Source organism: Calidris pugnax, unplaced genomic scaffold, assembly GCF_001431845.1.
Source record: "Calidris pugnax isolate Ruff unplaced genomic scaffold, ASM143184v1 scaffold19, whole genome shotgun sequence".
Taxonomy (NCBI): domain Eukaryota; kingdom Metazoa; phylum Chordata; class Aves; order Charadriiformes; family Scolopacidae; genus Calidris; species Calidris pugnax.
In genome coordinates, this window is record NW_015090775.1 from 630,842 (window position 1) to 644,175 (window position 13,334).

Consider the following 13,334-nt stretch of genomic DNA (forward strand, 5'->3'; position numbering starts at 1 on the left):
GGGAAACCTCGTCTAGTGTCTGACCACCATCAAGGTCATACATGGTTCTCTGATGTTTAAATGGAATTTCTTGGATTTCAACTTGTGCCTCTTTTACTTTCTGTCCTGTCACTGATTACCCCTGAGAAGAGTCTTGCTCTGTCTCCTTTAAACTTTTCCATCAGGTATTTACACATGTGTAAGATGTCTCAGGAGCCCTTTCTTCTCCAGGCTGAAGAGTCTGAGGTCGCAAAGCCCTTCTTGTCTGTCAGGTGCTCCAATCTCTAATCATCTTTGTCACACTTCACCAGGCTCACTCCAGTACATCCATGTCTCTGCTACTGAGGAGCCCAGAAGTGGACACAGCACTCCTCATGTGGCCTCACCAGGCTGGGTAAAGTGGAAGGATCACCTCCCTCAACTAGTCAGCAATGCTCTTCCTCTCACAGCCGAGGAGGCTATAAGGCTTTGCCACAAGCACACATCGGTGGTTCATGCTAAACTGGTGTCCACCAGAACCCCTCCAGGCCTTTTCTGCAAAGCTGCTTTCCAGTCATTAAGCCCCCAGCCTGTACTGGTGCACAGAGTTATTCCTCCACAGGTGCAGCACTTGGCATTTCCTTTTGCTGATCTTCACAAGGTTCTTTGCTCATTTCTCCAGCCTGTTTTAGCATCCCTGAATGGCAACACAGCCATCTGGTCTCTCAAACACTCCTCCCAATTTTTATCATCTGCAAACTTGCTAAGAGCACACCCTACCCTATTGTCTAGACCATCAAATGATAACATTAAACAGAACAGGTTCCAGTAACCACCCCTAGAGTATACTAATAGTGCATCTATACACAGAAGGGTATTGGGTTGGTTAAACACTATTTCCCCTTCATAAACTCATGCTGGCTACTCCCAATGACATTCTTCTCCTTCATGTGTTTCAGAAGTGGTTTTCAGAAAGATTTGCTCCATCACATTCCCAGGAATTGAGGTGAGGCTGATCAGCCTGTAGTTCTTGAAAGACATCAAGTACCTTGGCCTTTTCTGTGTCCTCTGTCACAAAGTCCACTGCCCCATTCAGCAGCCAATGCACATCCTACCTAGCCCCAGTTTTACTACCAGTGTACTTCTTGTTGCCCTTCATGTCCCTCACCAGATTCAGCCCCATAGGGGCTTTGGTTTCCCTAACCCCACCTATCAATACAATCACAAGAACATAAAATCATTTAGGTTGGAAAAGATCTTGAAGATCCTTAAGTCCAACTGTAAACCTAATACTGCTAAATCCACCACTAAACCATGTCCCTAAGCAACTACATCTACACATCTCTTAAATACCTCCAGGGATGGTCACTCAACCAATTGCCTTGGCAACCTGTTCCAGTGCTTGATAACCCTTTTGATGAAGAAATTTTTCCTAATATCCAACCTGAACCTCCCCTGGCACATCTTGAAGCTGTTTTCCTCTTGTCCTATCTCTTGTTACATGGGAAAAGAGACCAACATCCACCTTGCTACACCTTCCTTTTAGGTAGTTGTAGAGAGCCATAAGGTCTCCCTTCAGCTTCCTTTTCTCCAGGCTGAACAACCCCAGCTCCCTCAGCTGATCCTCATAAGATCTGTGCTCTAGACCCTTCACCAGCTTTGTTGCCCTTCTCTGGACACACTCCAGCACCTCTCTGGAGCTCAACCAATTGCCTTGGCAGCCTGTTCCAGTGCTTGATAACCATTGCCTTGGCAACCTGTTCCAGTGCTTGATAACCCTTTTGATGAAGAAATTTTTCCTAATATCCAACCTGAACCTCCTCTGGCACATCTTGAGGCTGTTTTCCTCTTGTCCCATCTCTTGTTACATGGGAAAAAGAGACCAACATCCACCTTGCTACACCCAGCTGTTTTCCTCTTGTCCTATCTCTTGTTACATGGGAAAAGAGACCAACATCCACCTTGCTACACCCTCCTTTTAGGTAGTTGTAGAGAGCCATAAGGTCTCCCTTCAGCTTCCTTTTCTCCAGGCTGAACAACCCCAGCTCCCTCAGCTGATCCTCATAAGATCTGTGCTCTAGACCCTTCACCAGCTTTGTTGCCCTTCTCTGGACACACTCCAGCACCTCAGTGTCTTTCTTGTAGTGAGGGGCCCAAAACTGAACACAGTATTTGAGGTGGGGCCTCACCAGTGCTGAGTACAGAGGAGCAATCACTTCCCAAGTCCTGCTGGCCACACTGTTTCTGATACAAGATGGTAATGTTCATGGCCACAGCCCCGCTCAGACTGTGTCTCCATATTCTTCACAGGTTACCCGACCCTGCTTCAGCTCTTGTGCTCTTTCATTTTACACTTGAGTTTTTGTCAGGAGCTCTCTATTACGCCATGCAGGCCTGCAAGTTATCTAATTTCAAAACATTCTCACAATACTTCTTCCACAAACACTACAAAATTCTTCCATTTGAAACTGAATGTGTTTTCCCTTTGCTTCTCTTGCATTAAAAGTTTTCTTAAAAGAACATTTGCTTTTCACAAAACTCAGTCTTCATGAACTCAATACAAACCTTTCTGCCTACACTCTTCTGTCCGCAGCTCTTCTGTACCACACCTTGAACTTCTGATATAGTTAAGTTGTTCTCCTTTTTCCTTTTCTCAGAGCTTTATGAATTTGAGATGAAAATCCACAGGAAGGAATAACAGTTGAGTCCAGAAGCAGACATACAAAAGCAATCTCTCCTGACAGTTACAATCTACCATAGGCTTTCATTTTTTCCCCCACCATGATGTGTATTATTCTTTTTTCACTAGACATCTGCAATACATGTTTGTGCTTTATGGTAACATCACAGTTCTGCTGAGGTAGTAACAGGGTTTGCAACTACTTGAGGATATGCTGCTTTCAAGAGAAAAGTCTCTTTAGGCATACATATGACATTTACAGAAAGCATTATGATGGTACAAGACTTCTATTGCGTTCATTTGGGACACTTTGCCATTTTAACACACCACCTCAGACCTGTACCGCACTGTTATTACACATGGAGTACAGCTATACATACACGATATATTTCTGAAATCCAACTGTGATTAATACAGTACCTGGCACAGCTTCTTGAGCCACCCACATTTTCAGTTATTTTTGATTCAGCACTCGGAAAATGGAACATATGGAAGAACACAACCTCCTAGTACGTATACAGACCAACTACCTGTAAGTGTTATATTTCCTGAACTAACTGGGAATAATTGCAGCTCTGCTGTCTTGATGGAAGCAATCAAGATGTATCAACAGTATAATAGTAGACTCAGCTTGTCAATGTAACACATTCATCCACTCCAACAACACTGCCTGGCTGAACCCAAGCCACAGTGAAAAGTTAATAACAATATTCCTGGTAATTGTGGACCATCTGGCAAGTAAGTATATTTTGTTAATCTCCTTATAACACTAAATATTTGGTTTCTGCAACAATGTTACAGTCCTTATGGGGTGGGGGGAGGAAGATACTTAAGGACTGCACATTCATGTTTAACATGTAGATAATCATTGAAGAATGATGTCACCAAGCAGGGGAAAAAAAAGATACTTAAGGACTGCACATTCATATTTAACATGTAGTTAAGAAAGAATTAGTTGAACGGTACAGAATAGATAATCATTGAAGAATGATGTCACCAAGGATTTTGTCAGGTCAGAGGTTTGATTTAAGAGGCTTTCACATCTCTCTTAATTTCCAGTACCACTGTTTGTTGGCATGCTATTGGCCTTGAAATCTGTGCCAGAAATTGATTTAAGCTTATTTTCCCAACCTACTAGCTATCTTGATAGTTTCAGTAGTTATAATATTTCATTGTAACAACGTGTTGTAAAGCCTATATCAACAGAAGAATTTTTTTGCCTTTGCTGTTACACCATAAAAAAAAAAACCAAACCAGAAGGAGCATGTTCTCTTTCACCCAGCCAGCTTAAGCCAGGAGTGCACAGAATAATGGCCTGCCGGCATTTGAATGGTGATAAACATCTTTGTCCTCTAGATCTTCAGAAGCTTTTTGGCAGAGAGGTCAACACAGCTCAGCTAAACAAGCATTCAAAGTTTGTCTTCTAAGTTTATACACTTATTTTTGTACCTGTAAGCATGGCAATCAGCCATAATTAAGGTATAAGGCATGGTTATCACATGCTGACACAGAGAGCTTCCCCCAAGTCTAAAAGCCTGCCTAGATTTTTGCTGCCATATTCATTCACCCCTACACACTTTCCTTCCTAAATCTTCCTTACCACAAAACAAGAAGAGAAACAAATTCTCTACAGCCATCCAAATTTGCAGATGCCCACACTTCTAGATAAATACATACTGTAATTAGTATAGCCAATGTTTTTAGGGCAGATACTTTTACAAGCACTTCTCATTTTGGAAGCTGACACTTTCAAGAATGTTCAAACAGTGGATACTACCTGGCACCTGAGGCTCCTTCAATGTCCCATCAACAGCCAAAAAAATTCCTGCTGCCAAATTGACTTTCAGCCTGAGCCAAACAGCAGGTTCAAGTTGCTTTTGAAAGTTAAGGTTTAGGATTCTGCATCACTTAGACATTTTTAAAGCTATTACCTCTTCATATCCAGCCAGATTCAAAATGCAGTAGTACTGGGCCATTACACACAACATGATTTTGATCTGATCACAGAGTTACCACTAATTTCTTACTAATAGAACAGACGCAGACTCATCTAATTCCTCAGCCATAGCACGACTACTGCTTTTCAGCACACATTTTCACAGGAGAACCACCTTCCACTAAAAATAAACTTAACTGAAGAGTACAATACAGCAGTGTGGGCACATGAATTAGGATTCACCTGCAAAGAAAATCCCTCTAGGCCATTTGGAACCCTACTACAAGGGAGGAATACTTAAAGCTGAATCCTCTGTTGTCTGAAGAATTATTTCAGATTTAAATCTGCCTTCAGATTTATGGCACACGGTGCTGCCTCTCTGGGGATTTCCCTGCAGTTTAGTCAGAGAGCTTCCTAGATACTTCGAGGGGTGGTGGTGGTTTTTTTGCTTGAGGACATTCAAGTTGCTGCAAGCATCTTAACTCTGTCACAAAGCATCACCTGGTATAGAAATACAACACGTCAGTGATGGTGGGGTACCGCTTACATTAGATTCTCCCTATGAATAAAGGTCTTGGAGCCAAATTCAAGCTTTTTAGTAAGAAACCAGCTTTTTTTTTTTTTAATACTTGCTTTACTATCCGTGAGGTCAGAGAGATAGGGTAAAGAGAGGGCCTTAAGAAACATTACAGAAAGTGATATAAGAAACAGAAAGGATATAAGGAATAAAAGAAAAAAAAAGGCTTTTAAATTAGAAGGATCCTACATAGGAGAGTGGCATCAGTTTATGTCCAACCTTCTGACACTGAAGATTTATTTAAAGGTAATAAGGGAATTTTAAAACTGAAAAGTGGAATCCAACATTAGCATTAAAAGGAAAAGGCATAAACCTGGGCAAGTAACATATAAAACTACAAGAACATAAAACAATACCAAAAGACATTTTCAGAAGCAGCATGTTAAAAGCATAGGCTTTTAACTAACTAAAAGCTTTTCAAAGACCTCAGAAAAAGGAAGCCTGAAGTAGACTCTGTAAGTCCAACAGACCACCAAGATATAAAAAACACCCAGAGTAAAGCCAGCCTTTGCAGAAAGCAAATTATTTTCATCACCACGCACTCTAAAAAGCCAGGAAGGCTCCAACCTTTGAGCCACTCTTGAGAGAACCAATGTGACAAAAGTTAGCTTTCACCTGCAGGGAGGTTAACAAGCTGGGCACCACAACTATCCCTTCTGTGCAAAAAGCATTCACAAATGACAGCAGGTAGGTGACCCATCACAAAGTTTGCAGGTGATAAGAATAATTAGTATAACCCACATCTAAATCTGACTGACACAGAGAAGATGAATGAACTTTCCAAAGTGATTTTTTTAATCACAAGAATCTGGGATCTCCCAATGAATTTAGAATCATGGAGCAAATTTATAAACAGAAAAGAATTTTTTTTCTCTGAACAGTTCATAATTACATTATGGAATCCAGTACCAAACTACATTGTGGAAGACAAAAATGGGTTGAAAAGTGGATTAGAATCATGGAAGCCAGCTTAATCCATCCTTAATATCAACACTCAATCAGATAAAGTCTGAAAGACAATTTTTTCCATTTTTTAGTACTTGTAATTATAATAAAAATATATTTATAATATATAAAAAATTATTTATAATAAAAATAATCAGGATAAGAGAACTCGGTGCTTCCAATGCTCTTGTATTTTTCCCCTAAGTACCTCTGAGAAGCTGCTTTTGGAGAGGTAAGCCTTTCATCTGACCTAACACAGCAATGCTTTTGTTCTTACCTTTAGGAACATTTCTCTATCTCAGCCCAGGTTCATGAATAGACAGAATAGGAGGTGACAGTCCTGGAGCTGAATATCTCAGATAGTAAGGACTGTCACATGTCCATTCCCTTCAAAAGCGCTTTGATAACCTGCTGTGCTGGAAGCCTTGCCCAAGGGGGGTGGAGGTAGAGATCAGAGGAGTGGAAAGAGCAGTTTGACCCAAAAAGCTAGTTCCTTTTATTGCAACTTACCATGTGCTACATAAGTGTGTACATAAATGCAGTATGTGTTTCAGTCCTCTCCTGGCCATATTTAACTTCTTTCTTCAAAGACCCACTTCTGTTTCTCCAATAGTAAAGAAAGCTGAATCATGTTTCTAAAAAAGCAATCCCTATTTATTGTTTCTCTTGTTTCATCACCATCCAGATTTCTATCCTTATCCATGACCTCATATGAAAAAGACAGAGACATAATTGATTGTCTAAAGAATACTTAAAACATGCTGGGGGTTTCTATAAGCAGACAGTAAGTCATAGGATGACGTTTTTTTGTTCTCACCTCTTTTCAGGAATATAAATTCAAGACTTTCAGAAGTTCCAGGAAATAAATTATTCCTTTTCATTTTTAAAACCTGTTCTAAATCCACCCACACCTTCAATCATGTTATATGGGCCAGGGCCTGTTATAGAAAAAAGTGTCAGCTTCACAATTTTAAAATATTTTCAGGATTATACAACTCATTTATCATGTCAAAAGAAGTAGAAAGCCTCCTTAAACAGTTAAAATGAATTTTTTTTCTTAGTTCAGTACTGAGACTAAAGATAGATTAGAGCAAAAACTAAAAGAGGGGGCTAAAGGAAAAAGGTAAACCCGATTTAAAAGAAGAGAGTTATTTTTTACAAATTTTTATGTCTACATTTATGGTTATTTTACCAAACAATTTAATAGCTATGAAATACTTAGAAGATGAAATCACTTACAGTCCCTAAGAAATTACCTATTTGTCATACATACTTTCACCTCCATGGTTTAATTTGCCTTTAATAATGTTTCCTTAACCAAGAGCTATGGCCTAACACTGAGTGGTCTGATCATTGTTAATAGTACACAGGAAATCACTATTGCCTTTTATGCTGCCTTTAGGGAAGGAACGGCAAAATTTAACTGTAAAAGAAAGATTAATCTTTGCACCTTTCCAATAATTGAGAGAAGCAGCAAATGCCAGGAAGACAGGGAAGAAAAAAAATTTGAGGTAACACTTGATTCAGCCAAACTTCAGAATGAAGTTATCTGCAAATGCTTCAGAACACATCATTGTTCACAAAAAAAATAAAATTAATGAGCTCGCTGGTTGTGTACCTTTCTGCCAAAACACCCATTATTCCACTACATTCTCTAATAATCCTTAAAAAATTGGTTGCAAATCCTGCCCTGGATTTGGTGAAAAACTACCTGGCCTTGCTAGAACATGGTGGAAGGGAAAAAACATCCCTGTATCCCAAAGATATTCTGACCTTCTGGATGAAAAAGAATGCAAGAGTGATGACCAGTTCCCAAAATGTTGACATATTACAACACATCATTAAAGAAAATGAGAACAGCACACAAGAGAACATTTTGAACTGCAAAAGCAGCAATCCATTCATCAGAGTTTGGGGATAATTGATGTCATTACACACGGCTGAAACACTGCACATGAATCTGACTAACCACGTTCAAGAAATACTGGAACAAGACTTGAGAAGAGGGACCATGGCAACAGAGAGCTTATAGCAGGAAACTAAAGCAGGCTGGGTTGTGCAGTCTAGTAAACAAAGGTGGAGAAAGGACCGCTGCCTATAAATAGGTCAGGGCAGTAAACACCAGCAAAGAGTGCCATTTCAGATAGAACACAGCTCTGGAACAGGAATAAACGGATAAGAACTGACTGAATAAATCCAGTTCAGAAATCAGAAGCAGCTAGCCAGCCCTTCAGCCTGGCATGCCATGGACTGAAGAGTCAAGAGGGAAACCCACCCGTTTTAAGATGGAGAGTGGTCAGACAATAACACTAAGTGGGCTTGTGACAGCAGGAGATTGACTCAGTGACCTGGGAGGATTTTTATTTTTTTTTTAGAACGCTTGTAGGTTCCTAGTAGCTGACTACCTGCACATCTTCCAGACCAAGGAGTAACTAACTCCTAGACTGCTGAAACAATCAACACCTCCCATTTCCTTTCCAGGGGCCAAGCAAGTACCTTTAGAGAAGAAAGTGTACTCCAAACATGCTGCTTCTCATACCTTTCCACTTCCACAGTAGGGCTCCAAGGAGACCAGTGGGATCTCTATATGCCATGGAATATAGTTCATTCTCATGTAATAGGAAGTAGCAGAGGGAGGTCACAGAAGATCAGTGTCAAAAACTATGATGCTCTACCCTCTCCACCACTAGAGTTGTAGGGTAATTAGGCACATTAGATGGTGAATTCCAGCTGCAAACTGCATCAGCTGAGACTTTTAAGAGAGGAGAAAAGGTAACAGTTAACACCACTAAATGACTACTTCTAGCACCTGTGGATCCTCATTTCTGAATGAGAGCCCACACTGGATTTCATAAGCAGGTGGGTCTTTGGGCAGACCAAAGGCCAGTGAATGCAGACCACGCCACACCAGCAAGCCCTGCAGCAAAGCTGTGGGCAGTCAGTGCCACCAGCTTACCATTGCACTGGGCTAATATGGTCCAGAGGGCCCTGGACAGCTTCTGCTACATTTATCACCACAATCAAGTTGCCTTTGGTTTCTCCACTTCATCTCAGTATTGGCCTACAGCGCTAGCCTTGGCACGACAACTTGAACAACCATATTCTCTCACCTTCCTCGGCCTTCTCTGCGGACAGTTTGGCTGTCATCTCTTGGGAAGGAAGGAGAGAGAATCAAAGTCAGACAGCAAGCCATCTGGGAGAGTCCCTCACCTGTAACGCTCACCTCCTCTGGCAGAAGGCACTACAGCCCTTCACAGAGTGAAGAACAAAGCTTTTTATTTTGCTGCACCTTCAGAACGTCATTGACAACAGCACTGCAGCAGTAGCATGTATTGAACATAACCAGTAGTGATTATTAGTATTGCCTTCATTAAACTCTTTCCATGGCGACACCACATGACATACCCATCTGTTCCTGCAATAGAAGAGACACCAAGAAACAGGAGCAACGGCTTTTCCTTCTGTAATCTGAAAGAACTCTCTTCCACGGAGATAACGTGTTCCCAAATGTCTCTTATCCTAATGTACCATGCCATAAACCTAATGTCAGCAGAGAAGAAAGTACATAAAATGCTAGAAGAATATTGAAGGAGCGCGCACTAAATTACCACCAGTGACCTCATGCCAGACTATTAAGTAGAAGGAGCACGTAAACTGCTCCGTTAACATGTTCCTAACAGATGGTTCCAAGATACTTTGTTGGGAGAACCAATGCAGCTTTCCCAAAAACGGGGGTTAATACTGCTTTTTTACCATATGGGCCTTAAACAAGAATTTAAAGTTAAATCATTGCATCACTCAAAGACAGATGGTGAGGGGAAATAAAGCTTATTTCAAGAGGCACTTTATAGTAATTAATAGTACTGTTCCAATAACTGCATTAGATTTTACATTTTTGTATTACATGCTTATAGTTTAAACCGTTTCCTCTCTTAACTCACCCTGAGGCTGTGTACCCATCAAGTATAGAAAATACTGTGCAAACATTAAAGACTTCTGGGATGTCTTAGAGAAGTGTACTTTGTTTATAGTATTTCCTATGTAACTGCAGAGTTACTTTTTCGATATCCCAAATAATAAGTTTTTATTAGAAGCCCATCCTTCATGTAACATACCTCAGACTAGGAACATAGGAACTATCATTTAGCTTTCCCAGAATATGTGCATGTGTGTATATAGGTACTTTTTACATCTGCTTCCTTGTATTGTTACCAAAAACTTACTGACCTATTTTCTTAGAAATGATTACTAACTCACCTCCAGTGTTGACACAACAAAACTTCTTAGTTTTGTCCTAACTGTTAAATACAACAGCAACACAACCCATGGAACTTCACAGCATACCCCATCACAAGATCTTCTAAATTAGAAGAGGTTCTCCAAGCTTAGATGTACTTAATGGATGCCCTATGAAGTATCAAGAGCTAAAACAGGTTATTCTGTTTCTTCAACTGAAGTGACTCCCACATGGTAAACAGAGGCCAGGAAGACGAGGAAGGCAGTTCCTTTGTACTGCACCCAGGAGGACCTCTACTGGTTGCCTTCCTTGGTTGGCCAGGGTTTCTCCAAAACGGACCTGGTCTATTCTCTACATCAGAGCTACCACAGCAGAAACCTACAGTACAGAGGTGCTTCTTGGTATCTCAGGATCTTGGCACAGAGCTGAAATTGAAGCTTTAAACTCTTTTGCTTAAAAGACATGTTTTCTTCTCTTCACTGAAGCCAAGAGTGAAGCTTCAGAAGAGTTAAACTTTATATCAAGATTTAAATTCTAAGATAGCTGGTTAGTGGCTGCCACTCCAGCCTGGTGGTTCTTGATGTTACGTGAACCTCCATCCCCAACAAGATGATATCAGCCCACACTAGCCGTCATCTGCATCCTGAAGTTCATCAAGTGCGAAACACTGCATTTCTGAACTTTTCCAGCCCCTCTGCTAGGGTCCAGAAGAGCTCTGCAGTAGAGCTATTCTTGGGTTTTGGTCTTCAGAGGAATTCAGCAAGAAAGAGGCAGCAGATGAGCTCATTTTTCCTTAACCCTGCCAGCCCTGTAAGCGTGAAAATTTTGGCGCAAAAACTAATTCAATGGAGAAATAAGCAGCCACTCTACATTCAACAGATTTATTTTTCCCCCCCTCAAGGATGCATAGCTGCATTAACACCTGTTCCATCACTCTGGATTTCAGATTGAGCCAAGAAAGCCAGCGTTCACAGACACTATTGCCTCACCACCTAGGTGTGGCAAAAATCTCTTTGGTGTCTGCTGTGTTCTTGTCTATCTTTACCTACCACTGATTCACAGCACAAAGTGAATGCTGTGCTCCTCTCTCACCCCCTGGAAAATGCCACCTGCTTCTGGGCAGTGGGCATTCCCCAAGGGATAGTTACCCACGAGCCCCACCACAGAACCAGTCCCAGTTGGAAAAATCTGGTGTCTTACACACCACAGGTTGCTCTCATGCCTTTAAAGAAACCCCTCTTTGCTGTCAAAATACGAAGATAGGAGAATGGGCCTTTTTATATCCTTTTCTCTGCTAGTCAGCCCAGTGGGAAAGACCTGAGGGTAACAGGAATATGGAAAATAGAAAGTAATTCTTTACATATGTCAGGCATCAGCTATGCAACCGGGGGTGTCCCAAGGAAAGCTTTCCTACTGCCAGTTCAGGTCGTAGCCACATAGACTTCGACAAAACTCCAGCCACAAACACTTAGTTACCTAAAAACATACTGTCCAGGCTGGAGCACCCCACAGTGGATGTGCTCTGGAGACCACAAATCACAGCTTACCAGCATAACAATGTCATTTCCCAGCTATTTAAAATCAGAGCTGGGGTTAAGCTAGGTTTAATTATGCAGCATAGTGAGAAATAACACCTCAGGTAAACACCTTCCTCTTACAGACAGAAAAAGAACTACAATTGGCAACTGCTGCTCTCCTCTCCCCACCAGAAGCACACCAGGAATGACACGCACACCCTCCCCAGTGGGAGCAGGGAAAGCAAACCTCGTCTTACAGATGGAGACAAAAGTGATTCTTTCACTGAGCAACAGCTCCCTGAGGCAGGGGAAGGCAGAGCTCAACAGGAAGGCCTGAGGTTGCTCCGCAGCGTGACCGAGCAGCCCATCTGGCAAGGGTGGACCAGGTCACCCCAAGAGACACCGCATGCCCTTCCCCAGGACGGGGACAGGGGCAAAACCCCATCCCACCCCCTCCTCGACAGAAAGCAAGCAGAGGAACACTCCTCCTACCTGAACTCGGGGTGGAGGTTTGGCCGCAGCCCATAGAAAGCCGCCGAGAGGGTCACTAGCCAGCCGGGTTTGTAATTCCCATTCTCACACTCCAGGTAAGGCGAGGACCACCTGATGTGGTTCTTATCAGCGGTGAAGCTCTCCCGCCTCTTCCAGCTGTTGTCCAAAGTTTTGGGGCCCGCGTTTAAGACCTTCCTGTGCACGTGCGGCCTCAACTTGCGCTTCAAGCTGTGGAACCACTCCGTTTCCACAGAGGCGTTGGCCAGGCGGTGAGCCGAGGAGGACAGGTTCTGCAGGAGGACCTGGCTCTCATGCCTGCTGGCCTGGAGAAAAACCTGGGGGGTGGAGAAGGGCTCCGTGCTGAAAGTGATAGCCGCCCTGGAGATGTTGGGGTCCCCCTCCAGCAGGCTGCGGATCAAGGCGCGGTACCACTCCAGGTCCTCCTGCAAGTTCTGCTCCCGCGACTTATTGCTCTGGAGGATCGTGTTGAGGAAGTTGGTGGCGTGGGTGAGGGTGTCCAGGGCGCCGTGCAAGGAAGGGTGCGGGGTGAAGCGGGACTTGCCGGCGAGGCTGGCCAGCTCGTACCGCCCGGAGCAGTTGGCTCGCCGCAGCTCCCGGGAGTCGCCCGTGTAGAGGAACGAGGCCACGTCCTGGGGCACCTCCTCGGCCAGACGCTGCGCCAAGATGGTGCTCTCCGTAGAGCGGCTCCGCGGGGCCGGCGGCGGCTCCCGGCTCTTGATGTGGTTGTAAATGGGGTGCTGCCCTCCCAGCGCCCGCTCCCGGACGCGCACCCCCTGCCCTTGGCCGGCGGCGGCCCCCCCCAGCCCCCGCGGGGCGAGGAGCAAGAGGAGAAGGATCCGGAGCAGAGCCATGTCCCCCAGCGCTCCCGGCACGGCGGAGCGGCTGAAGACCGCGCAGGCGGCCGCGGCGCAGGGGCGGCAGCGGGACGGAGCAGCACGGCCCCCGGCCCGCCAGTCACCTGTGGCGGCGGC

General features: G+C 43.5%; 1 protein-coding gene across 2 annotated transcripts in view; it reads right to left on the minus strand.

Annotated features, from left to right (window-relative positions):
* GPR158 (G protein-coupled receptor 158) overlaps positions 1-13,327 on the minus strand; it is a 204,503-nt gene extending 191,176 nt beyond the window's left edge. The window contains exon 1 of one of the 2 annotated variants that reach the window (XM_014946480.1): positions 12,343-13,214. In XM_014946480.1, the coding sequence (XP_014801966.1) occupies positions 12,343-13,214 (872 nt within the window). Of the gene's footprint in view, positions 1-12,342 lie in introns of both variants that reach the window. The other variant, XM_014946489.1, reaches the window with a different exon arrangement.
* Between the last annotated feature and the right edge of the window lie 7 nt (positions 13,328-13,334).